This window comes from Pholis gunnellus (genome assembly GCF_910591455.1).
Source record: "Pholis gunnellus genome assembly, chromosome: 7".
Lineage (NCBI taxonomy): Eukaryota > Metazoa > Chordata > Actinopteri > Perciformes > Pholidae > Pholis > Pholis gunnellus.
Window position 1 is genome coordinate 25,827,267 of NC_136533.1, and position 27,907 is coordinate 25,855,173.

Below are 27,907 nucleotides of genomic sequence, written 5' to 3' on the forward strand. Positions count from 1 at the left end.
TCATGTTTACAATTTTTACTGAGGTAATAAATCAAGAGAGAAGTAGAGTCATTTTCTCATAGACTTCTATACAACCAGAGGAGTCGGCCCCTGGTGGACACTAGAGAGAATGCAGCTTTAAGACACTTAAACATGGCTTCACTTTTCAGACCTGGAGGTTGCCGTCTGCATAAATAGAAACATGGTGTCTAACAAAAGTTTAAAAACACCGGGCTGCTGATTTTGTTGCTGTTGCAGTCGCTTGCATCACATTTCATAAGGATACGGTCAAGGAGAGTGGAAAGAGGAGAGGTCATGTGTTGTATCATTTGGGCTCAGCACAGGACGAAAGGCTCACTTGTTGGTGCACAAGCGTACCCAAGAAGTTCTGTCAGGTCGAGCACCTGAGCGGACAACATCCCTTTATTTCTCACGTCTGCTGGAACCCTCAAACATGGCAACTCAAGTTACACTGCGCTTGTGTCCTATAGCTCAAGACCGCTTCCCAGCCGTCACTCATTAGCCTCAGACACAGTGTAGAAGCCTATGGAACCTACACACAGCATCCCAATACACCAGACCTCTCAGAGTCTCGCTATAGTGAGGTCAGAGACACATGTCACTTTCTGTTTGTGTTCAAGTTTGGTTTCTATGGTCATTTTTGCAATACTCATTGAGTATTAGATGGGATATGAATATGCACAGTTTGTTGTTTACATTACATCACTCTAGGTCAGTGGTTCTTAACCTGGGTTCAATCGAACCCCAGGGGTTCGGTGAGTCACTCTCCGGGGTTCGGCAGGGGTCAAGACACATACAGTATAGCCCGGTTCGCACTAGCAATGTCGGGCCGTTTTTGTCGGCCGTCAAATTGGCAATTGGCAACATACAATTTTTCTTCGCCGTGTTACGCCGGGTTTACACCGGAAGCTGAAGCGCCGCGCAGCGTCATTCTCAAGCGCTGCACGCCTGGCGCGCCCGCCTGGCTGTTCACATTGGACGCGCATTTCTCCGCGCCGGTCAGCCCGCGATTCTGCTTTCTCCGCTTGTTGTTGTATGTAACCCGTTCAATGTAGGGATTCGGGGGTAAATGGTCTTCATAGCCCCCCCCCCCCCAACCCTCTCTTTCTCTCTCTGTCTGTTTGTAGTGGATGGGCAGATGGGGAAAGTTAATAATGAGAGGGGAAACATCGGGGAGATTGAAACTGCAGGACAACAGAAGGGGAATACAAAGTATGGGATGCATATTTGATCATTTATATAATATAAAATATGTCATTTATATTGTTTAAATAATTTTTTCAGTGTGTTTCCTGGCGCGATACGCTCGCGGCGAGCGGAAAAAATAGACTCGACGGCTCGACTAGATGGCGCGGTGCGACGTGGCGCAGCCGATGTGAACTGCACATTTGTGTAACAGGGGGGCGGAAAGGAGGCGCCTGGCTTTCCTTGGGCGCTGCGCGGCGTGGCGCGCCGCTTCAGCGTCCGGTGTAAACCCGGCGTGAGATAAATTCAGTCCACTCGTATTATTTGTGACGTCACGCCATCATTGGCTGCAGCTGATCATGCCACATTGCCTGATCAGGAACTTGGTGCGCTCAGTAGTCGACTTGTGGCTGTTGTGATTGTACGTCATTTGTGATTTTCTTTTAGTCTTTCAATCCCTTCATACTAACTATGTCAAGCAAAAAAAGAAAGTGGTTGGACGAATACGTACAATATGGATTCACGTGTATAAAGGAACGTGATGGGAGTCAGCGTCCTCAATGCATGATTTGCAATGCCAAGTTGAGCAATTCTAGTCCAGCACCGGCAAAACTAAAGGAACACTTCCTAAAGAAATCATATTTTATTTTTCCAATTACAAAGGGTTCGGTGAATGCACTGATGAAGCTTGCAGGGTTCAGTACCTCCAATAAGGTTAAGAACCACTGCTCTAGGTTATATAAAGTTCAAACTAAAACCAAACCGATGGTTTGAAAGAAACTAAAACCCGGACGGGAGCTGCAGAGATGGTGATGCTTCTCTCCGGGTGACACATAACATGTCGTCATTTGATTCTTTTTTTAAGATATAAATTAGCAGCTACAGACGTTTTAAACGTAGAATTCACTTTCAGTCAATTTACCTCATAAGCTAGTAAATGACTTTCTGAAACCAACACAAATGTATTCCATTAGACTACATTCTTTTCTTAACTTTGGATTTGTAATTATATTATTATATAATTATAATTATCTGTTTAAATCCATGATATATATACACGTATCATAGACATATAATACAAATATAATACATATTCTCATGCAGCTTCTTCTTGCCAATGCTTTGAAAACTGATATTCACGGTTTGATGATGTCACTGACAACCATAACAAAACTACAGTGAGTCTAAATGAAACAATTTTCAGTGTGTCATTCAGTATTGTTTTGCATTGTCTTTTCCAGTGCAAAAAAGTACATTGAGGGAACAGGTGCGTGCACACACACACACACACACACACACACTCTCTCTCTCTAAGGGGCTTTATCCCAGGGCTTGTGTCTTTCTCTCCCTCCACAGAGCGAGGTGATGTTTAATGGAAAGTTAATATGGCTTTAATGCTTGTCGTCGCACTTCGACACTGAAGGCCCCACTAATCCACTCTGTTCCACACTGCCTGGAAACAGATGCTCTGGCCCAGGGACACGCAGAGGGACAGAGAGAGAGAGGAAGTGGGCTCCAGGAGGAGTGAGAGAGAGTGGAGAGAGACGATATTATTGCCAATTGTATTGCAACAGTATACAATATTTCCACGATGACATTTCACCTTTTTACAAGCTTGTGTCGCTCTAATATTCTCGCTCTCACAGATGCATTTTGAACTTTTCTATTTCTAAACCGAGGCACCGACCTGCCAATGTTGCAGTTGCTAATGCTCAACTCACATGCTGATCACATTGACACAAGTACGTACATGCCTCAAAAGGTACTTCCATTTTCAAGGACAACAAAGACAATGTGTGTGAATATGTAACCCTCTGTCACTTTAAATCATGGTGTTGATGTGCCTATATAGGGATTCATGTTAATACAATGAGGTATTTGTCCTTGTCTCCGCTACACACTTCTAGTCTACAGTTGTGATGCTTCATGGAAGTTTTTAGCAACACTGGGCAACTTTGGTTGCTATCACTTAGCTGTATATATGTGGAACAAAACTGTGCAAAACAACAAGAACAAATTGAAGTTGTCATAGCTGATACTTTGATTTGACGGTGAAGGCAGTGTGGTTGCACTGGGCTAGCTTCTTCTTAGTTTTTTTATTTGGTGGGCTCGTACTTTATATTCAGCAAACACGGAATGTCACAGGGAAGTCTCCATCACGGAGATGGACGAAAGAATACATGTGAGAAAGTATGTCAGAGGTGATGTTGCATTGTCAGGTAACGGAGGATGTTCGTGCACGTGAAGAACCGTCCGTCTGTCTCTGCACACGTGATTGTGTTCTAAAAGTTGACTAGAAAAGGTCTATAAAAGTCCATATAACATTTACCATCATTTAAAAGTATACGCTTATTCTACATGAACTGTAAAAAGTATTAATCAACCACAAAAAGATATTCAATTCAATGAACCATCTCTTATGTTCTTTGGTATTTTTGTCACATACAGATATGCAGTGATGATTGCTGCGTAATATGTTTGTTGATGTTGTCCAATGTCACGTCTCTATCTGTTCATGTGACTGTGATGCGATGTGCAGGAGCCGGTTTATGTCCTTCAGTCATAGAAGCTTCAGTAAGAAACTGGGGCCCATTGTAGACGAACCACCTTTCACCAATGAACATGATTGGATGTTTTCTACGTGACACCTGGCATGAGTAAAACAACAGTAGTCATGCAGGAGCCTATCGATTTATGAAGTTTCATGTAGCATCAAAGCTAAGCTCTGTTGCCTGTATGACAAACAGAGGGAAACGACTTTAACAAGCTTCTTGTGACACATTCATCCCCATCATTTTGACAACACTTTCAAGGCTAGTCAGCATTGTGTCTGTGCTTTGTTTGCTCCATTTTTGTTCAAACTTGGAGGCTTAGAGCTTAACTAGTTCCTTCACCACAGACACAGCCTTAGTTGTTTTCCCCTCTTTGCATGTGTAACCAATTGGGCCAGTAAGGTGGGGAGGGTTCCTGTTGTAAGACTTCAAGAGGCCAATAGCTTAAAAACGAGTCTTAACTGGTGTTTAAGTCACCGACAGCTGTTGTGCTGGTTAAGAATCGAGCAGCAGGCCGGTCTGTCTGTCGGACCAGGAGCAGACATTAGTTCTGCTGATGCCCATATTCCCTCCCAGGGAACCATCTGCTCCACTTCAATACAATAGAGGGATTTTCTGAAGGAATAAAATGCTTTGAACGCAACTATTTCTCTCTCTCCCTCTCCCGCTCTCTGGTTTTGGTTAAAGTGTCATATTTCACGGCAGGACGGCCACTCAGAAATCTTCTGCATATTTAATGATCATTTCATCATGACGACTTCAAAATGATATTATATCGAAACGAGACGCGTCTAAGTGTGTATAGATTTGGGCCTGAAATGTTTCGAAAATGAGCAGGCTGCTGCTGTTCAATGTGGCGTTAAGCCTTCTGGTTCAAGACACGCTACTGGAGCATGTGGCCACTAAGGGAAATCCAAACGGACGACTGGTACTATAGGAGAAGTCTGCCTATAATATCCATCATAATGACTCGGCCAGCTGAGTCAGGTTGTTGCTGCGTCATATTCTTTTTGCTTTTGGTTGTATTTTCATTTGATATTTTTATTTGCATTGCAATCCAAAATCATTTCCCGTTTTTCTATCTAAAGGAAACTTTAATGTTCATTCATGTGATTGTTGCTCAGCACTATCGTACATTGCCAATTTTGGTTTGAAAAGGTTTTCCCCAATTGTTTGGGGGCATTCAAAATGCATGTGGTTTCCACAGAAACATCTCTTTCCAGAAAAAGCATCTCTAACTCGATGTTAACGTATCAGGTCGGGAGCAGAAACCTCAAAGACCAACATCTTCAAAGCTGGACAAATAAAAGCATAAAAACCATACATACTATAGGGGTACGTGAGGAAATGTGCGTTTTTGTAATTTGGGTGAAATGATCCTTTAAAGAAGATACTGATCCCTAATGTAAACCTGTTAGGACCGGCAGTGGAAGTGCCTTGGCCTTTTATATTGTCTTATTAAGTCATTAATATGCTATAGATGGGTGATTATTACAGTATAGTTAGTGACAGAATGTATGGGAAGATGATGAGTTTGCAGCTGCTGCAGAGGCCAAAGGAAGTAAAGGCACAGATGTGTCGTTGGTTTGGTATCTTATGTTCGGCCTACATCAGACCACACATGACCATCCTATAGCAGCTCCTCTGGTTCTAACCTCCTCAGCAGTAGAAATACAGAATGGACTTGTGACCCGACAAGTTGGTCCGAAAACATTTGAGGAGTCAGCTTCAACTGTTAATGGATGTAGAGCAGAGTGCTGCAGGACAAGAAGCCAGGCTTTGTAATCAGTTAATGCTCATTCAGTCCTTCCTGAGCGTCACTGCTCACCGGGACTTAATGCCAGTGACCCCGGTGAAAGAGAAGGAGAAATGATGCTTGTTCCAGAGCAGTATCGGCTCATGGAGGATGAACGGAGAGGAGAGCAGCACGTGCTCAAATGCCATTAGTCACAGGTCTTATCAAGAGCCGCAGTCACAGACCAGATCTTCTCTCAAAGTCTTTGTTCCTCTCTCACCTCTATCTTTGTGAAGTCCAAACACCACCACCAGTTTATTTCACAATCACAATTGTTTGCCACAACGGCAAACTCAATATATAAGAAGACACCAATGCCAAAGGTCACAAACATTTTGCCTACTGCCGTGATTTCAATGACGATTTCCTCCATTTAGCCTAAACCAGCATGCTAGGGGACCTTCAGGGGCAGTGGGTGTTCTGTGTTTCTGAACTTTGACTCATTTTACACTCATTAAAGTCAACGGGGGACATTCAGACGATCCCATGATCAAAGGCGACCAGAACAAAGCTGACTTTAAGTCTCGCTCTCTTTCAGTCGTTTTAAGTGGAAAAGGGCACCTGGTTCCAACTTCACTGGATTGATGATGATGATGATGATGATGATGATGATGATGATGAAACAACCTGGATTCAAGTAGAAAAATAAGTGCTGTGATTTTGTGAGGGAAATCCTGCAGACAACGTTGTCCAGATCTGTTATACCTGAAATGATTTAATTGACTTGAAGTGACTTGAATAAATATGAGTATTGTTAATTATCATAAGTATTATTCTCACAGGCCTGTCCTGACGATGCACCAGAGACAACATGGGCCTGTTTGTCAGAGTCCTTAATGTATAATTGTGTCATTAAATTCATCACAAGCAGACACGTTGATAACGGTCCACCTTCCAGCTTGTGATGCCGCTCCGACCGACAGAAAGAACCGGATGTCATGATGTAATGTGTGGCTGTTTTTGGCAAGGGGGGTTGTTGTTATTATGATTACTCAATTCAATTCATTTTCGTACAGCCCAAAATCACAAATTACAAATTTGCCTCAGAGGGCTTTACAATCTGTTTGTCAGAGTCCTTATTGTTGTTATTATTATTAATGTTATTAATATATCTATTTAAAATATCTCAAAACTGTGCTAGTTGTGGGGTGTCATTGTCTGAATACGGGCCTGTGTATTCCTCTGTCTGCACGGAAGGCTACATGCTGCAGTAATAGGTGAGTGATTAGGCAATGGGGTCTAGTTTTTCAGAGATTCTTCAACAGTAAGAACACATTCAGCTTCTCACATTTTTTATATCACAAATAATCCAATGGGTCAGAAGTAAAACACCTTGAGGAGTCCTGTTCATGTGTGCATTAAAGACATTTATTACACACATGTATTACAATAAATACAACAGATCAAACCATCAGGGTTTGACTACAGTCGATTCCCAAAAGAATCAGAGGGCCGTTGACCAATCCCCTCAGCCTGGCCTTACTGTTCAAAGAGATTCAGGCGGAGGCTGAACTTGTGCGCGTGCACATGTGTGTGTGTGTGTGTGTGTGTGTGTGTGTGTGCGTAGAAGTGACTGCCTTGTATAAAACCTCTCCAAGAGGGCGCAGAGACGCACAGCGCGCAGAGTGAACGTGTCTGTAGGTCCCTCGTTATTTTCTCCTTCAAGGCTTCTCTGCAAACTAAGAAGAAAAAGTTGGAAACTTTTCCAGACTGGACGACCATGATGTTTCCCTGCAGCGCTCTGCCGCCTCCTCTGTACCCGAGCTCACTGCGTCCCGCTGCGGCTCTCTCCTCGCCCCTGAACCGCTCATTCCACTCAGGCTTCCTGGTAGAAGATCTCCTCCGGTTGAGCCAGCCGGTCAGCTACATACACAGGACTTTCTCTTCCAGAAGTCCCGGGGACATTCTCCCGCTCAGCGTGGGACCGTGCGGCCCATCCCGGGCGTTAGAACCCAGCACAGAGCGCTCTGTGCTTCAGAGCTCCAGCCAGCCGATCCGCAGTAGCTGCGGCTCTCCGCACACTGCCTGCCCGGACTCCGGCTACCTGAAGTTCGGTGTTAGTGCGATACTGGCACCGTCGACACGGAGCGGTGAGTATGAGGCCGGTGTACTGGACGATGATGATGATGATTCTAATGAAGGTAGCAGCTGCTGTTAGTAGCCTAATGATCAGTAGAATATGACAAAATATGTATTTCTATTATTATTAGATTATTATTACGATATTATTTATTATTAGATTTATGATTATTAGAATTAGTAGTAATAGTACCTCACAATATGCAATATCAACTCTCCGGCTCTGCAAACTGCTGCTCCTCTCTCTTGACAAAATAAAAATAATAATAATAATAATACATTTCATTCAGGAAGCGCCTCTCTTACACAGACAGAGTTCAGGTCCAGCAAATTAGCATATGGACAATAAAAACACTGCTGAGGTGCATCAGAAACGATTTAAAATGTGATGTTATCTGTTTTTTCAATCAATTATTTCTCCCTAGACCCAGTTATTAAAATATTGGATATTTAAATGTTCCTTATATGTATCATTGTGATATATTTGTGTCTGCAGTATTTGCTGTTGATGTTGTGAAATATCAGCTCAGTCGATGTGTTCTTGTTCCGCTTGCTCCTCAGTCCAGAGTCTTCAGACCAAGTCCTTCCCTCTGCCTTTCTTTGATGGAGGCCTTCATCCTTTCATCAGAGCTTCCTACTTCACAGGTTGGTGGACTGAGAGTCATTTTGATCTCTTTAGATTAACATCTCTTTCACAAGAGGGATCTGAGAACGCGCAACATTAACAAGAACATAATCAGCAAAACAGAAACGACAGAATATACGGCAATTAAAACAGTTACAAGAACCGTACAAACATCAGACTGTGAAGCTTAAAATCTCCAAAGGTCTGCGTGTCTTCAAACATCACATATTCACATACATTGATCACATACATTGACCTTTGACATCTAGGTTTGACTTCAGGTTGAGGATATGGACCTCACTTTCACTTTTCTATTTACAATATATTGCACAAATAAACAAGATCAGTATAACATGTCTCCCGTAGCTGTGCCTACGGTGTGATAGGATCTGAATTGTACGTCTCTTTGGATAAGAGCATCAGCTAAATGACTGTGATGTCATGTACTGAATGTACGTGGGGTTACAGTACAGATGTGTGTCAGACCTCCTCCAGCTGTCTGTGAAATATGATGCATCCACATCTGTCACAGCCCTGTTTGGAGAACACTAATAATAAATGTTTGGCACTGAACATTTCAAACTGATATTGATTCATATATTAATGAATTATTTCATGGATATACCTGATTCATACTGGGCTTCAAAGCGTTATCTCTGTTCACACAGAAAACATTACAAACAGATCTCACTGAATGATTTGACAGCTTGTGAACGGGTATGAGCTACACGTCGTACCAGCTGATGCTAATAATGATGCTGATGCTGATGATGATGTGGTCTCAGCCGTTTAGCATGGGAATTCCCTGGACAGCTTGGAATCAGCTCCGCCAATTTGAAGGTCTGTTAAGCGGCGCACTGACTGCTGACATTAGCACCAGTTGTCCCAATCTACAAATTAGTCCAGTTTGTCACGCTCTCAACAGATCAGTGCCGTTTGTCATGGTCTAAATGTGAGGCGGGTTTCTTCCCAGCTCAGGAACTCAGCGCCTCTTCATGCGGCGTCGTTTTCCCACCAAGCCCCTCTGCAACCCCACAAAGATCCCGAACCGTGACCAATAGGAGCCAAAACCACACACACACACACACTAACGCTCACACAGACACACACACATTGATTTGATTTATTTACCAATATTACATAGCATAGCATATTGGTTAATTGTACACATATGAACATGTAGAGAGAAGAGCTTTGATAAGTACCTCATGAAGAGCGCTAAGCTGTGTCATTATACTGACCTGTCTTTAATGGGCCTGTAATATACTGGCCTGTCGACGGCCTTTTCCACTCTGTTCATTACAACACAATCACTTTTCTCTGTGCATTTGCAGCCTATACAAGCCTCCTTCATGCCTCATTAGAGGCAGTGTGGGCTGAGCTTTGGAGAGCCCGTCTCATTAGCATAGGCTCTGTTTCCACTGCCGGACAAATTGGGGCTTTTTAACGCCAGATTTCAGGCAGAACAAGTATATTATAGGCAGCATCGGGAGCTTGTGTGCTAATGATGGAAATAAGAATGGATGACTCTTTTCTGAGATCCCGGAGGAATGTTTAGCAGAAATCCTGCTAAAGCAGCTTCAAAGCTTCTAGTCATAAATCAAATTCAAACTTATCCACTCAGAAACTGCATTTTTACTAAATAAACAAGAACATCAAGAAAGTATGACAGATGGATAGATTTCTAACATGTTCGACACATTAAAGGCACACAAACAATGAAAAAGAAGCCAGAAATGCCAAAAGGCTCAATTGCTAACTGTACTTTTATTTCTTTTCTCAAAGCGCTTTAACACTACATGTCATCATTCACACACTGATGACTCACAATGGTACGAGTCAACATCTTCAAGATGCTAAGAAACTTTCTTCATCAGAGGAGAACATTATAATTAAAGTTATTAATGCAAATAATTGTTAATTAATCAAATTGTACAATGAATTGTGGAATGAAACTATTTCATCTTCAGCAGCGGATACAGAAACAACTGCAAGGAAATGTAAAGAACAACATGACTGATGCACTCACTCATCATCCCAGTGTGTTAATGTTAATACCACAGTATAGTTGATGAAGCCATTATTCTCTGCACATGGACACGTACAGTCATCACTCAGCCATTACTGGTCATGATTGTGAGCTATAAACGTCTCACCTACTTGTGTCTCTGTTGTGCCACCAGAGTTCAGAGTAGCTTCTCTCCTCAGGCTCTTTAATGCCGTACTTCATCCTCATCCTCATCCTCCACCGTAAAATACTTTCTTTTTGTGTATTTTATGATGTAGCAAAATGACCCTTTGAACTTCATTTTGTTGTGCAATGACAATGAAGGAACCTTGTAACCTCGTTTTGATGGCTTGCTGTTAGATAATGACCTAAACTAGTTTTCCATCTTTTATAAACCTGATGACATCATTTCTTCTTTGTTCATGTCTGCTGTTTCTGGGAATTTGGGAGTTAAAGCAACCAGCAGTTGTTCTGTGTAGAAAATCCCAGCTATGGGATGTTTTGTAGAATCTATCTCCTCAAAGTTGGCTACAGGGGTCCCAAGGGTCTTACAGAATTTGATTCATTGTTATTTCATTTATTTTTCATCATTAGCCAGATGCAGAACGCACAATGACAACTATAATGCGGTGTTTCCATGGGTACAAATCTGATCATATAGGGATGGCTTATGAATCTCTGTTGTCCCTCCAGCCTCGTCCTCTGTGGTTCCTGTCCCGGGAACTTTTTCATGGCCCCTGGCCCCCAGAGGGAAACCCAGGAGGGGCATGCTGAGGCGGGCTGTGTTCTCAGACCTCCAGAGGAAGGCCCTGGAGAGAACCTTCCAGAGGCAGAAATACATCAGCAAACCAGACCGGAAGAAACTCGCCAGTAAACTGGGACTTAAAGATTCCCAGGTACAGCACCCCTCACGGACTATTTCAGCTTGTCAAATGTATTGTACACATTCACGTTATATAATGAGACAGTGCCCCTTGGCTCTCATATTGTGTATTTAAAAACTGACCGAGGTTAGTAGTCGATGAGGTCAGTGACATTCACACACTGGTTTTCTTCGGTCCTTTGAAGGTGAAGATCTGGTTCCAGAACCGCAGGATGAAATGGAGGAACTCTAAAGAGAGGGAGCTGCTGTCGACAGGTGGCTGTCGCCAGCAGACCCTCCCCACCAAAACCAATCCCCACCCAGACCTCACTGATGTAGGCATTACCCATTGCCACAGGCTGGACAGCCATGAGTCACGTCTTCACCACCATCATCATCACCACCACCATCTTTCCTCTCCGTCCGGCAAACAGTCTGAGGTCTCAGAGTCAGACAGTGAAGAAATCACTGTGTCATAAGAGGCAGACATCTGGCTAGACTCTCAAACAGCAGCCTCCTCTGAAAACATGCCGTCAGCTGTGAATGACTCCACAAAAACTGGTGAATGGAGGCGAAAACCACAAGTGCTTGAATCTTCTGTGTACATAGCTATATCTACTCCGCCTTTCCCCTCTGTGCCACGTCTGTACAGTGTTTATATGACTTGTATATGTAGTCCAGTATATCAATAGAGTATCCAGAGTTATTTTAGATATTTGTAGATTGAAATGTCCAAAACTCTTAAATATACAAAGTGGTCTTTCCATGCATATTTGTATTCTTTATATTTTCTCAAATAAATCTTGACAAGTGTCATTTTGTGATGTTTAGTGTCCTGCTTCATGAACTCTGTTCATAGTACATCTTATATTAAACTACACATTACAGGCTGTTAGCTGCGCTCTGGTTTCAGGCTGAAGACAGCTGGAACTCGTGTGGACTCTTAAACCTCATCTCGTTGTTACCTGAACGCCAGATTCACTTTCATTTACTGCACATTAAGGTTTAAGATCACAGCTCAATATAGGCGCACATTTCTTTAGCTCATAATGGAATCTTTTTTTAAAGTTGAATTGTTGATGGTCTTATGAAGGGAACACTCAAAATGTAACTGCTGTAATCATAATTACAGATTAAAAGAGGGTCAGTTCTGTTAGGACTGCAGACTAGTCATGTGACAGACCGACGGTGGAACCATGTTTTAATGGATGAAGACCGGTGAACTCAAGTCAGAGGAGGAGGAGGAGCTGCCACTGCAGGTTTAGTGGAAGAAGAGATTTCACACATGACCTCTGACCTTCTACAGTGTGACGCGTTTGTTCTGAAAACATCCAGAGGACACGGTTAGCTAGCTGAGAGACCAAGTTACTGTATGGACACAATATTCCACATTGAATTCTAGTCATTGGCAGCCATAGAGAAAGAGGGGGGGGGGGGGCTGTGTGGGTGATAAGTTAGTCCTGAGGTCTGTCAGTGTGTGAATGACATGTAGTGGTAAATGGACTACTAGTCCTCCGACCACTCACTACACGCCCCTCACAGCCCTCAGGAGGGTTAGGAGTCTGGCCCACGGACAGACAACCCGCTCCACCTCTGAGCCACAACGACAGCAGCGCCCGCTTCAGTAACATACAGCCGAGAAAAGAAACGCAGCAAACTCAAAGCTGGATTGTTAGAAAAAAAAGACTATTGCCATTTACCACTATGTTTTTTTGTTATTGGATTGTGTGTACTGGTCTTACATTGTTGCTTTCCTTGTATAATCCAATGTGTTGTTTTCCTTCTTTCAGATAACTGACAAGGCCATCATCATCATCAAAACAATGATTTAATGAACACAGCCGGTTCGTTAATGGAAACTTTATTTACATGACAAAATAAAAACAATCACTGACTTCACTTTCTGCAAGTAATGCAAATCAGATGCTCCCAGTGCTGAGAATTACAAACTGATACTATGACAGTGTTCAGCCACAAGGGGGCGGTCACATGCTGCATTTACACAGCTACAAGTTGAGCTCTTAACCAGCAGCTCTCCTTCTAAACCCAGCAGCAGTGACGTTGTACATCATGGTGAAACAGGAAGAAACATTTCTTTAGTCCTGAAACCACATGAGAAGCACTTTATAACAGTTAAGTGGTTACAACTTTTAAATATGTACAAACATATTGAAACAGAAAGAGGAAGAGAAGTTTACCATTTAATTATCAGAGTAAAAAGTGTACATGAGTGATTAGAGGGTGGGAGTGTGTTTTGTCTGCTGCTACCTGGTTTGTTGAATTGCTTCCTATTTCCGTCCACCAGAACATGAACATACACACAGAATGGGTTTTCTACCACCAGCTGAACTCCACAGGCTCTGAGATGAAATGAGGTGATGTGGCGCTCCTTACTGCCGGTTGCTCTTTATCCTCTCCAGACGTTTCTTCAGGTCGTCCAGGTTGGCCACCGGTGAAGTTGAGCGGGTGTGTGCGCGCGTCGGGGAATGGGAGTGTGTGTTATGTTCCTGCTGGTACAGCTCTCTGGACTCTTTGAGCTGAGACAGCTTACTGTGGAGCATGTCGGTGGACGAGGCCACCGGCGGCTTGGAGGACAGCAGGGAGGACATGGGAGGTCGCTGCTGAGGCTCGTCCTCGCTGCCACCGACACCCTGCTGCAGGTAGAAAGGGGAAGACATGGGTCAGCTTCTATTAGGAGCACACAGTCAAACTACAAAATTTAATGTGCTGCAGCAGAAGAACACCAATTCAACTAACATTCCAAATGTCATCAGAAGCAATATGTTTAGCAGCTGAACTTCTTTGTAAAGCAGCAAGAGGGAAAGGAAAGCCAACCAAGCTCACATTCATCCAGATATTACTCATTGATAGTATGGAAATTAATCATGACATTTCAAAGTACTGTTACACTACATTTATTGATTAACTGCTACACAGTTGACAGATTTAGTTGCGATGGCCTAGGATAGGGTCAGGGATTTAGTTGCGATGGTCTAGGATAGGGTCAGGGATTTAGTTGCGATGGCCTAGGATAGGGTCAGGGATTTAGTTGCGATGGCCTAGGATAGGGTCAGGGATTTAGTTGCGATGGCCTAGGATAGGGTCAGGGATTTAGTTGCGATGGCCTAGGATAGGGTCAGGGATTTAGTTGCGATGGTCTAGGATAGGGTCAGGGATTTAGTTGCGATGGCCTAGGATAGGGTCAGGGATTTAGTTGCGATGGCCTAGGATAGGGTCAGGGATTTAGTTGCGATGGCCTAGGATAGGGTCAGGGATTTAGTTGCGATGGCCTAGGATAGGGTCAGGGATTTAGTTGCGATGGCCTAGGATAGGGTCAGGGATTTAGTTGCGATGGCCTAGGATAGGGTCAGGGATTTAGTTGCGATGGCCTAGGATAGGGTCAGGGATTTAGTTGCGATGGTCTAGGATAGGGTCAGGGATTTAGTTGCGATGGCCTAGGATAGGGTCAGGGATTTAGTTGCGATGGTCTAGGATAGGGTCAGGGATTTAGTTGCGATGGCCTAGGATAGGGTCAGGGATTTAGTTGCGATGGTCTAGGATAGGGTCAGGGATTTAGTTGCGATGGTCTAGGATAGGGTCAGGGATTTAGTTGCGATGGCCTAGGATAGGGTCAGGGATTTAGTTGCGATGGTCTAGGATAGGGTCAGGGATTTAGTTGCGATGGTCTAGGATAGGGTCAGGGATTTAGTTGCGATGGTCTAGGATAGGGTCAGGGATTTAGTTGCGATGGCCTAGGATAGGGTCAGGGATTTAGTTGCGATGGTCTAGGATAGGGTCAGGGATTTAGTTGCGATGGTCTAGGATAGGGTCAGGGATTTAGTTGCGATGGCCTAGGATAGGGTCAGGGATTTAGTTGCGATGGTCTAGGATAGGGTCAGGGATTTAGTTGCGATGGTCTAGGATAGGGTCAGGGATTTAGTTGCGATGGCCTAGGATAGGGTCAGGGATTTAGTTGCGATGGTCTAGGATAGGGTCAGGGATTTAGTTGCGATGGCCTAGGATAGGGTCAGGGATTTAGTTGCGATGGCCTAGGATAGGGTCAGGGATTTAGTTGCGATGGCCTAGGATAGGGTCAGGGATTTAGTTGCGATGGCCTAGGATAGGGTCAGGGATTTAGTTGTGATGGTCTAGGATAGGGTCAGGGATTTAGTTGCGATGGCCTAGGATAGGGTCAGGGATTTAGTTGCGATGGTCTAGGATAGGGTCAGGGATTTAGTTGCGATGGTCTAGGATAGGGTCAGGGATTTAGTTGCGATGGTCTAGGATAGGGTCAGGGATTTAGTTGCGATGGCCTAGGATAGGGTCAGGGATTTAGTTGCGATGGCCTAGGATAGGGTCAGGGATTTAGTTGCGATGGCCTAGGATAGGGTCAGGGATTTAGTTGCGATGGTATAGGATAGGGTCAGGGATTTAGTTGCGATGGTATAGGATAGGGTCAGGGATTTAGTTGCGATGGCCTAGGATAGGGTCAGGGATTTAGTTGCGATGGTATAGGATAGGGTCAGGGATTTAGTTGCGATGGCCTAGGATAGGGTCAGGGATTTAGTTGCGATGGTCTAGGATAGGGTCAGGGATTTAGTTGCGATGGCCTAGGATAGGGTCAGGGATTTAGTTGCGATGGTATAGGATAGGGTCAGGGATTTAGTTGCGATGGTATAGGATAGGGTCAGGGATTTAGTTGCGATGGCCTAGGATAGGGTCAGGGATTTAGTTGCGATGGTCTAGGATAGGGTCAGGGATTTAGTTGCGATGGTCTAGGATAGGGTCAGGGATTTAGTTGCGATGGTCTAGGATAGGGTCAGGGATTTAGTTGCGATGGTCTAGGATAGGGTCAGGGATTTATTTGCGATGGCCTAGGATAGGGTCAGGGATTTAGTTGCGATGGTCTAGGATAGGGTCAGGGATTTAGTTGTGATGGTCTAGGATAGGGTCAGGGATTTAGTTGCGATGGCCTAGGATAGGGTCAGGGATTTAGTTGCGATGGCCTAGGATAGGGTCAGGGATTTAGTTGCGATGGTCTAGGATAGGGTCAGGGATTTAGTTGTGATGGTCTAGGATAGGGTCAGGGATTTAGTTGTGATGGTCTAGGATAGGGTCAGGGATTTAGTTGCGATGGTATAGGATAGGGTCAGGGATTTAGTTGCAATGGCCTAGGATAGGGTCAGGGATTTAGTTGTGATGGTCTAGGATAGGGTCAGGGATTTAGTTGTGATGGTCTAGGATAGGGTCAGGGATTTAGTTGCGATGGCCTAGGTAAGGGACTAGGGAATGCATAATATTGAGTGTCCTCATGAAGATGGAGATCCTGGGATCGTGCAGGTCCACTAACCTTGGAGTTGTTTTCCAGGCCTTGTCTCTGTCTGAGGATCTTGAGTCTCTCATAGTAAACAGCTGGTTTCAGCTCTTCATTGTTACTGCTCAGACTGAAGTCCACACCATGCTGAGGGATCACTGTGGAGATGCGCACACGTTACTATACAGGGCTGGCTTCACTGGGACCAAAGAGCCGGTGACAGCTCAGTTCTGACCTGCTGAGGTCTGGATGCGAGCCTTACCCTCCCTCTCGGACTCGATCATACGAAGGCCACGCTCTACGTAGCTCTGGAAGAACTGGGACGTGTTTTTGAGGAAGGGCTCCAGGTCTGCGTCCGAGTAATTCTGTTTGTACTCGTACAACTCTGTCAAACCCTGGGAAGAAGATCGGACACATTACTAAATGTGTTCCAAGCCCTTCGTCATAATACTCCTTTAGTTTTCTCTGACGTTTTAACAAGTTAACTGTAATAGAAACATTTCCTTTAAGTTTGAAACTGCAACAACTAGTACACTTTGAATGATGTGAAAAATGGAGCGGACCTCTTTGGTGTTCTCCTTGGAGCCGATCTTCTTGAAGATCTCTGACAGAATGTCACTGACCTTGGCCTTCGACATCCGATCCTCCTTGGAACAAAAATGAGAGATTCCCGTCAATTTAGAAATACCGCCACCCCAAAGACAACGATACAGTTTGTGTAAATGCTTGACCAAAACGACGGCCTCTACAGTGTGTAGTGTATTTGGTGTGTGTAGCTCACGGTTAGAGGTGATACTCTAGGCTCCGCACAATTCGATTCAGAGGGCTACAATGTGGTTATAAAACGATCGATGCTTCGTGATGCATCAACATTTTTGATACACGATTTATTTTTTCTCACTGACCATCTGCTACTTTAGCAGCATCCTCGTAGTAAAAACACAGAACTCAGCATGTTCTGAGTTATTTGACATACAGTCAGGTCCATAAATATTTGGACATTGACACAATTTTGGCTCTGTACACAACCACAATGAATTTTAAATGACAATCAAGATGTGCTTTGAGTGCAGACTTTCAGCTTCAATTTGAGGATATTTACATCCAAATCAGGTGAACGTTGGAGCAATTACAAGACATTGTATACGTGGTCCCTCCCTTTTGAATAACGGCTGAAGAGAGAATCCACCACCGCTACTCACCGTACGCAGACCGGTCTTCTCGTTGCCACGGTCACTCTTGTGTCCGGAGGGGTTTCCAGTGTGTTTGACCACCCGCCTCAGATGGGCCTCCAACTCTGACTCATTACGGTTCTCTATCATCGATAGGTGGTCCAGGATCTGTTGATCAATGAATCGATACAAAAGTTAAAAACTCAATAAGTCAAAATGAAATAGTTATCACAGCAAGTCTATCTGTATAGCACATTTCAACAAACAGGCAATTCAAAGTGCGTCACATAAAACCATCAAAAGCAGAATAACTAATAATATGATGGGATAGTGTTACCGCGGCCCCCTTGAGTTTGCAGAGTGTGTGTAACAGAGTCTTCATGGTTCGGTGTGGGACGTCATTCTTGAGCTGCTTGAGTTTCTCTTTGGGGAAGATCTTCATGAAGTTGTGGATATCCAGTAAGATCCGATCCAGGTTGATGTTGTCGATGGTCTCGGGGAGAAAGCGGATCAACCTCCACAGACACTGAACACACACAAACCACGCAGAGTCAGTTAACGGACAGCAGGGTCAGTAAGAGGAGGTGGAGTCACTCCTTACCTTCATGACCAGCTCACAGAACATGGGAGAGGCATTCGTGACTAAACTGTCCTGAAGCAAAACCAGCAGAGCACTGCAGAGACAGGAAGGGAAGGGTTAACAACTATGTTCTACCATTAGTGTCGTTATGGCCACACCATGTCACTGTGAGGTCACTCAGGGACATTCTAAGAATGTCAAACATATTGGTATCGATAGACTGAACCCTAAAATAAAGCACAAAACGGTGGATTTAAGAACCATCTGTTACTTTAAAAGAGGAAACTATTTCTGCACTGTACACAATCAGATTGTTGTTGGCGTAGAGAGGCCACATCCCTGGGACCATGTTGGTAAAAATATGTACGATAGTCAACAGCAAGAGAATAACTTTTGACCCCATTTGAATTGTGCCATGAATTACACATATGGTGTTTGACACTTTCTTGAATTGCAAAACTGTCTGACAGTTTGTTGTAGAAACATTTTGTTTTGTGTGAAAGCGATCAATGAACTACATCTCTCGTCACCAAGATGGCTGTTAGCTAGACTTGCTAGCTAGCCAGCTAACATAGCCATGTTCCCCGCACAAGCGTCACGTTTTCTTAATTTCGTTTCTTTTCATCTGCCAGGAAGCAAAAGAAGGAGGGAGACCAGTTGTTGGCGTGAGGCATCAGAGACGTCTTACTCCCCTCCTGGGTGTCTTTGTAATAACCTCATTTCACAGGCTTGTACTTTAACCCTTTTTGACAAACTGCATCTTTCTTGACGAGCACAATTAAATTAAATTCAAAATGGGATAAAAAAAATTATTTGTCCCTCTCCATTGACTACCGTAAATATTTTTTGAAATGATATCATATGGTGGTCCACTGGAAGGGGCGGGACTTCGGCGCTCTATTATAATAATACAGGAGATTAAAACCAATTATTTGAAAGTCTGGTTCAGGCAAATTCTCTCTTCCCTCATCGAGTCCCACAAGACTCAGCTCTATTACGTACTTGTTGAATAAATACATTCAAGAACTACTGGGCGGTTTGGAATAATGTTACCATTTCTTCAGACCAACCTGCTTATGTTGGTCTGGTCAGACTTTTCCACAACTCTGGTCACCAGCAGGTTGACTGATCTGATGAGCTGCAGTCCGTCTTCTATGTCCTCCATTCTGCTGTCCAGCATCAGTGTTATCACACCGTGCATCAGGTCCTTCAACACTCCCATAGATGCCTCTCGGGCCAGGGACTCCATAGAGAACAACTAATAGAAAGAGAATGCGTCACCGTCGTCATATCAACCTCACCGATGTAGTTACCGACGCATCACGTTAGTATATGTGACTCACAGAGAGCATGTTTCCGATGATGCAGCTGTACAGTTTCATGATGTCCTTCTTGTCCATCCGCTCATCGGTCATGTGCGTGCTGTAGATGAGCCTCAGCTGCATGAAGGTAGCAATGAGGAACTGATCGATGTGTCCTGACATGACTTCCGCTTTGTCCTCCTGCCGCAACACCTCGTCGATCTACGGGGACAAACCACACGTTTGATCCCACCTCAAAGCATCTGTGTTGGATATTTCTATTACAACAAATGCATCATGTGACAATATGAAGGGGGGTCGCTACTTGTAGTGTTGAACATACGGAGAGGTATCACTAGATGCTTTATTGAGTGGATTTTCAGCTCATTGTTTAGCTGTCTGGTCTATGGCTTTACTATGGATTGGTAGGTGTTGTGGTGGTTCCAGCATGCTCCACCTAGGCTCACCCTTCGACCAAAGTTGTTTTCTAGCTCTAGTAATTGCAATAACGGCAGTACACAGTAAACACAAATCCAAGCTTCAAAACATCCCATCATCAGTGATGCCAACTACATGTTTCATACCTGTGCCAGTGCTTGTACGCTGTTGTTAATGTCCCCACTAGCAACCTGAGAGATGACAAAGTTGATGGTGGAGGCCGTGCTGTTGTGGAGGTCATCAAAGTGTGGAGAGACCGAACGCATCCTTTGAACACAAAAAGACAGACAATATTAAATCAATTCCCCCCCCCGTGGCTTTACTTTCCATCTGAACTGCGTATTTGCTTCAGTGTGTGTTAGTCTGGTTTCAGAGTGCGTTTACTTGGGTTCAGGGATCATGATGGGCTCTAGCAGCTCGTCCAGCTTGTGTTGGACGAGGTCCGGCAGCTCACACACTCGACTCTGGTCCATCTCGATCATGTCCAGGTCTAACTGAAACTCCTTGGGAATGGAGGGGTGGGAGGACTCGCTGTGCTGGGCGTTCTGACGGGCTTGGCTGGATGGACGGATAGGACAGATGAGGGGAGTCGACAAGAGAGTATATTTAGTCCAGTGTATTATCGATCAGTGCCTTTTAGCTTCAGTCCTGACTGACGAGCTTTTACGTATTAGTTTGAGCATCTATGACACTATGTGGGTGTATCCGGTAGCTGTCAGACTAATGCGAGTGGATTCAGTGCAAGGAGGTCAATAAAATGTTTGTGATCCTCAAACGGTAGAACACTTTTATTGAGAATCAATTCCATTTCTAAAAAAAAGCATAATTTCCCCCCTTTGGCTTCAAAAACCATCAATATCCAATTCTAATGAGTTCAAAACAACTTTGACTATTGTCTGACTGTTAAACATTGAGAGGGTTTTGTGGGTTTACCCTACAGTGCATCCCTGCTCTGAACTCTGAGTTTAAAGGACCTGATCACTAAGGAGCTGATCAGTACTGATCTAAAACCAACATTATGCATATGTATCAAGCATTTTCGTTCAATGATTGTTGGCCACATTAATGAATAACATTGTTGCTACTAGGTGGTGGAGAGGGGGACACTGAAGAAACTTATCCATATTGGATAACCCGGACCACCCTCTGCACCACCTCCTGCAGGGTCAGACTGATCCAGCTCCGCTGTCACAAGGACAGATACAGGAGAACATTCCTGCAATAAGACTTTAGAATAAATCACCTCTGGCCAAATCAATCACAACCAACACCATTAGGTTGGTTTTGTTAAATCTGTGCACTGTTTAGTTAGTTAATATTCTATTTTATTGTATATATTGTGCATTTTTAGATTTCATATGTTTTACTCTTGTACCTATAAATGCTGCTGTAGCAAAATGTAACTAACTGTCTGTCATTTATTGTCACAATGTTACCAACGTAACATTGCAAAAATCAGTCACATCCCATCTCAAAATGAGTTCATGCATTTGTTACTTCTGGACTAGATTATTGCAACTCAGGCTGCTCTATGAAGTTCAAATTAAGACTCCAGTTGATCCAGAATGCTGCAGCATGTGTACTAACAAACACTAAGAGAAGAGATCCTATTATTAGTCCTCTTTCTAATATTATTGTATTATTATAACTGTTGTGCCATTATTGTTGTTGCCGTCTCACTTTCAACCCAACCAGTCGAGACTGGACAGGCTTCTACTCATTTAAAGGTTAGTTTTTTTTCTTGCCATAGTCTAGTGCTTGCTCATGGACAGTTGAGCCTCTGTAAATTATAGAGCAGTCTAGACCAGCTCTATATGAATGGTGTCTATGATTTGACATAAAATAAATAGAATTCACATTATAAATTTACTTTAGTTCAATGCACATTTTTACTAAATGGAGTTTGAACGCACCGCCATGTAATTCAATGGAACCTCCGAACAGCTCTTCTCCGTTCTAACAGCGGTTAGTTGCCAACGTTAACTGTCGATTTCAACACAGATTTGTTGTTCAGTGTATCATTATCAGACCAGCGACCAGAAAGTGTTAATGTGGATCTCCAGATTGCATATTTTTACTGAAACTAGGTCTATGAAGATCGGCAGTAAAGCTTTTTTTCACACTATGATGGTCAAACTGTGGAGTTAATCTGTGGTTCACACGACTCCCTGATTATAATATCCAAAACGCTCCCACAATGCGATTGAAGGCTGCTTTATAAGGATGGAGAGTTGGTTCCCTCTGAAACGTTTACAACGCTTCAGGTGAGCAAGACTCAACACTAAAACCGTCTCTCTCACACACGGGTTACGTAATTCACATGAGAGGAGATTTCACCGCACAAACAGACCTCTATGGAGGAATCACAGGACACCATAGATATCGTAGCTTCTTTATAAAACCGTAACTTACATAAACGCAGTTATGGCCAAATTGGTTAATCCCTACATCTCTATTGGCAATGTTAATACATTATATAATAAAAGATAGTTACTTGGAGTTTGTGTATCGATACAACATTGCGGTGGTGGGCCGTCAGGGCCAGCAAAGCCTTCTCTGCTGGCCTAAACAGAATCACAAAGTTGTAGTGTATTTATGAAAAATTATAAAATAGATATGTATTCAAATTATTTTTTCCATTAGCTTATTTTCTCATTGCACAGCTACTGTGTTCCTCAGTTGCTCTGCTTCCAGTGCAGCTTGTTTTAAGTAGAGCTTTTATCCAATCAGATTTCACCTCTGTGTCTCTAGGTAAGAAGAGAGGCCCCAGGTCCTCTAGGTAGACTTCGCAGTTTAAGTGAATGGGGACGATATTGTTGATTGTCATAGTCTTCAACCAATCAGATCTTTAGTTTGACATGTTGGGCGTATTCTTTGATGTGCCAGAGCTGTCTAGGTAGCCTACAAGTCAGCATTAACGTGCAGCATGATTGGTCAGTGGGCTAGCGTGACTGTTGTGAAGCTGAAGCGAGCTAGCAGAACTTAGTAGTAGTAAGAGTTAAAGTTGAAAGATAGTTATGACATTGACATGACATTTTTAGTGTTTTGCTTGGTGTAGCTTTGTTTTTTTTTAACACTCAATGGCTGAAGGAGGAGAAACAAATTTGGGAGTTACTGGCAACGCCTTTCTGGAGAAGGACATTTCCAGAAAAGCTGGACATCGGAAGAAAGGGTCGGCCAACCCCACAGCTAGCAGCCCTGACCCAGCCAGGAAAAGGACTTGTACGAACGGTATTCCTGGCTGACAGCGTAGGAGAAGCATTGCACATTTTATGGCTAAGAATGCGTTTTCTTTGCATCCGAGCGTCTTGGTGTTTGGAGCTACGCTAACCGGAGGTGGCTAACCAAGGCAGCAACACGACACCATAGCGCGACAGGACACTTACAGGCTACGGTGCTTTTGAAAACTTTTGCTGAGACCCGAGTGGATCTACAACTCAACGAACACGTTGGCAGGAGGACCTCTGGCTGGAACTGAACCGCACCGATGTTCTGTACAACCGCGTCATTAAACTCTTTGTTAACAAAGAAAGGAGGATGGACTTTGTCTTTAAATAGTGAACAGCAGCTTTGGTAAGTGAAGTGCTTTTACATCTGCAGTAGAGTTACCACTGTGTTCATTTGTCTATGGTGTCGTTTTTATGATATGGTTAATATTGTCCCCTCTGATGTGAATAATATTTGAATGGCTCGTGCTCTTCAGTGTGTGGATGAATGCGTGTTTTAGCGCTGCAGTGTTGCTGGATTGATTTGTTGCTTTGTCGTCATATAAATATATGTGACTGGTTCTTGTCATTGTGTTAATTACGTTGATTTTGACTATATGCATTGTCTGTTAATGACGAAGCATCCCGTCATGCACGTATTGTTTTCTTTAACAAAACAAGAATTATGGTCTGGAGAAATGGGGATGGCGATTGCTTTAGCCCTGTTTGAATCAGTAGGGAACAGCTAAACGCTGCAGGGGAAGTTTTCAGCGTGTGTCCTGCTGTTGGTTTTCCTGCTAAGCTAGTTTAGCATAGTGTGCCTCCAAAAACACACTTGCCTCAGCAGAGTACAATGTTGTTCTTCCGCGGCGTCGGGTGGGTTGCCAGTTTGAGAGCAGTGGCTCCACCGAAAGAACATCACCCACAATTTAAGCTTCTGCATTTTCCAAATGCACTAGTATTATTCAAACCTATTGTTCGGTTCGCAAGCCTCGTACCGAACGGTTTATTATGAATATGTGTATTGTTACACCGCTAGAAACAAATAACAGTCGCTGCGGCGTCATAATGAGGTTATTAGAAGGTGGTTCAACTGTAGTAGGACAGCACTGAAGGCCCAGGTATAAAATGCAGCCTGCCACTGCAATATTGTCAAGCAAATATCGCAATATGCTGAAATAAAACTAAAATAACTAAGTTTCTATTATTTTTAGAACCCCACCACACGGGTCCCTTTCACCTGATGCAGTCTCTTTGCATTACGTCTCTTCCTATAACTGAAATGTATACAACAGATTTGTTGGCCTCAAATAACATCAAATATACCAGATACAAACAATAGGAGGTTGTTTTAAGTTTAACAGAGTTATTTTAAATGCAGCACAGTGTCCGTCCGTCTCTTAGCTTCCATGAACCCATTTATGAATGCTTTAATTTCCTTTGGTTCTTTCACAACTGTTAACACCCAAAGACTCCTGCTGGATGTTGATCGAATGAAGAAACAGGAGATGACCACCGCACAGTAATTTTGGGCTGGAGCATTACCCACCACTCTGCATTGCTTCTACATAGGTCCGTAATGGGTCACGGTAAATGAACTGTATATCTCGCTTCTAGTCTTTCCGACCACTCATAGCACTTTAACACTACATGTCATTCACCCATTCATACACTGGATGGTAGAATGGTAGCCCCTACCATCAGGACTAACTAACATTCACATACCGTAGGCACAGCTACAGGAGCACTTTTGGGGTTAAGTGCCTTGCCCAAGGACACATCGACATGAGACTGGCAGAGCCGGGGATTGAACCGCCGGAGCACGGTAATTGAGTCACGGTCCGTAATGCAGAACCAAAGTTTACAAGTGCAAATTCTGCTCGGACACATTTAGCACACAAAGCCGATTGTCTGTTGAGTCAATCGCACTTGGAAATTAAATAGTGGAGCTGAAAGACCCACCAGCAGGTTTCTTGGTCAGCTTCAGAGTAACTACATAGAGTGGTGTGTAAGACGAGGACGGCGTGTCGGCGTTCTTCCATCGTTGTAGAGGATGTGAATGAAAACTCATCCCCCAGGATGAGGAAAAACAACCAAAATTTTGTATTTTCAATTTCGAATTCTCAGAGATGCTTTTCAGTTTCATAGCCAATCGTAACAGAGTACCTTTTGGCAAAGTGTTTTTGCAAAACACAAGTCAACGGTGTAACCAGCCAGATTCTCTTGCGGCACGCAGAGAAAATAGACCAGATCCCGGGTAGGACCCGAATCGTGACTCCTGAACCTGGCTATGAACCAAACCGCGACTCGTTACCCTGGGGCTGCCAACAAATACCATAGCCAAGGTTGCGGCTGACCGTGGGGATGAACGTGAATGAGTGCAATTTAAACGCAGTTGAATTACATGCCTGCTCTCACCGATTGTTGAAACCGATAAAGTAGCCACGCTTCAGTAGGTTAAATAGCCAACATTAGCATAGCAAGTCATGGCCAAAGTTGCTAGAGCTAGACAGACGATGGTCCCGGCCCTCTGGTCCTACAATCAGTGTCTCCGTTTGACTCGTAAAAAGTTACTGTTGAGGCTAATCAAAGTAAAACTACTGGTGAAAGGCAGGATAATCCTGATGACAGTAATAGTAGTAGGAGGTGTTGATACCATTAAAATAGTTCACTACAGTTTCTACAATAGTAAGACCAGTGCACCGGCACATCTCTACTAAGACCACACTTCAAAATTGTGCACAATACGTCACATTTTGAGCAGAACACACTATGACAACCACATAACAGTCTCATTACCAGTGTAGTGACTTATAGTCATTGTGTTTAGTAAATTCAGATTTCACATAGAACCACCCAAAATTTAGATAATTATAAAAAGGTTAAAAAAAAAAAACAAGGTGTGGCCATCAATGGGGGAGGTCTTTTTGCAACTGTCAAAAAGCAGATTTATGTCCCCATTTGTAGCTGGCAAAAACTGGTACAGTACAAACATACATAAGTAAGACGAAGGGATGATGGGAGAAGAGGGAGTGACAGCTAGACACCTTGACTATTAGTCTGGTGCTTTACCTACCATGTGCAGAAGCATGACTAAACCTCAACGTCACAGCAAACGTTTCAGCTTATTAGTTGTTTGAACGATGAGTATTCGATCACATTCAGAGGAGAGTTCTTCCAATGACAACATGTAGAAAAGAGGGGCGAAGAGGAAGAGGTACTCACATCCTATACGTGCGATACATTATTCTGCTCCAGAAGAGGAGGAAGGCAGAGCAGAAAAAGAAGGAAATCACACAGGAAGAAAGATGAAGGGTTAAGAGACAGACGGGCAGAAGACAGCCCGCTGCTTTGACAGACACAGTGGATCGGATTATTAAGTGCCAATTTTCCTTTCAAATAAGTATCTGTGAGAGCAGCCCAACATGCAATGACTTAAAACACAAGAAGAGAAGGAAAGATTAGTTGCGAGCAGAACACAAACAGTCAAAAGATTGAAGAGTATGAATCCAAACAGTCCTCAGCATGTAGAAGGATGCTATGTTTAACGATAGAATGGATAACATGCTTATGAAAAACCGCTGGGAAAGTTGGATTTTAGTGCGTTCAAGACAATTCATGTCCAACGATAAGACATTTTAACTGCATTAATTTAGAAGCATCCGAAGGTCTTCTACCTGTAAAATAAAGGAATGAAAGTTGCGTTTGCTGACCAACATCACTGGATAAAACAGAAGTTGGTGTGTGTTAAGGAAGGGGAGGAAAAAAGGGGCGCGCAGATTTCTAGATGGTTTGCAGCCTTTCTACCATTTGATGTTGGGTCCACCCCATCCATAATATTTAGTCATCAGTAAGGCTGCTCCATCGCGTCAGAGTCTTCTATTATGAAAGTCAAAACTTAAACCAATTATGGAAATATCAGTATTGATTTTATGTCTAGTTTTACTTCGGCAAGAAGGTAACTGTTAAGCATTAAAGTCCTAAAATATTACAGGATTTATTTATGAAATACTGTCCAAACTCCCAGTTCAGAGAGCAGCTAACTTTAAACAGCTGGATCCAACAAAGTCTTTTTATATTGTATATTATGCCCACTGTGATTGAATGTTTTATAATAAACAAAGTAGTGAATACATTTCATATTTAGGCACTTTAACACCAGGGATTGCCATGTTTTTATGGTTTGGAGAAAGATTTGTTCACTTTAAAAGTGGCTAACCATGCTGACACAACATCAGTCTTATTTTTAGTTTGTTGCATCATGTTTCTGTAATGTATGCTATATTGTAATGAGCCATAGAGAACACACTAGGCCATAATTTAACACTTGTTTATCCATCCAACAGTAACCATGAAGCTTTCCAGGGCCTTCCACACAACCAACTATAAAGGTCAAAAGCATCCTCCAAGTCAGCATACAGCCGACCACATAATCCTCAAGCTCCCAATGTTCTTGTTAAATGCTTTTTACCGACAAAGCAAGGGATCGACCCCCGGCTAAAGTAAAGCTCATTCAAAGAGTCTCTATCCACAGCTTTCTACAACTTCAAGCATGTGGCAGCTGGAATGAAGGACTTCATCCAGAATTATTGAATTTATGTCCATGAATTAATCAAAACCAGGGGAATGACTAAATTGAGGTATGAAATGATAACTTGTACGCACAAAATAGTAAACCATGGCTCGCTATATATATATTTTTTCTTTCCCTCTATGGCCATACATACTGTATATACGTTCAGTTTTTCTTCCTCAATATTATACATTTTGTGGTGAGCTGGTATTATTGG

The 27,907-nt window shown here is 43.3% G+C and overlaps 2 protein-coding genes across 4 annotated transcripts in view; one reads left to right on the forward strand and one right to left on the reverse strand.

Annotated features, from left to right (window-relative positions):
* Nucleotides 1–7,252: 7,252 nt before the first annotated feature.
* LOC306699213 (homeobox protein DBX1-B-like) lies at nucleotides 7,253–11,585 on the forward strand (the record flags this gene model as incomplete). The annotated part of the gene is made up of 4 exons (XM_079163756.1): nucleotides 7,253–7,622; nucleotides 8,173–8,256; nucleotides 10,938–11,140; nucleotides 11,313–11,585. The coding sequence occupies 4 exons, from the start codon at nucleotides 7,253–7,255 to the stop codon at nucleotides 11,583–11,585; spliced, it is 930 nt and encodes a 309-aa protein (XP_079019882.1).
* Nucleotides 11,586–12,950: 1,365 nt separating this feature from the next.
* Nucleotides 12,951–27,907, reverse strand: part of ckap5 (cytoskeleton associated protein 5) — a 41,901-nt gene continuing 26,944 nt past the window's right edge. For 2 of the 3 annotated variants that reach the window (XM_079163806.1, XM_079163804.1), the window contains 11 exons: nucleotides 20,296–20,469; nucleotides 20,058–20,178; nucleotides 19,516–19,695; nucleotides 19,243–19,430; nucleotides 18,194–18,266; nucleotides 17,930–18,118; nucleotides 17,623–17,760; nucleotides 16,984–17,067; nucleotides 16,656–16,815; nucleotides 16,457–16,578; nucleotides 12,951–13,760 (listed from right to left, as the gene is read on the reverse strand). In XM_079163806.1, coding sequence (XP_079019932.1) covers nucleotides 13,497–13,760; nucleotides 16,457–16,578; nucleotides 16,656–16,815; nucleotides 16,984–17,067; nucleotides 17,623–17,760; nucleotides 17,930–18,118; nucleotides 18,194–18,266; nucleotides 19,243–19,430; nucleotides 19,516–19,695; nucleotides 20,058–20,178; nucleotides 20,296–20,469 — 1,693 coding nt within the window. In that variant the 3' untranslated portion in view covers nucleotides 12,951–13,496. The remainder of the gene's footprint in view (nucleotides 13,761–16,456; nucleotides 16,579–16,655; nucleotides 16,816–16,983; nucleotides 17,068–17,622; nucleotides 17,761–17,929; nucleotides 18,119–18,193; nucleotides 18,267–19,242; nucleotides 19,431–19,515; nucleotides 19,696–20,057; nucleotides 20,179–20,295; nucleotides 20,470–27,907) is intronic. The other variant, XM_079163805.1, reaches the window with a different exon arrangement.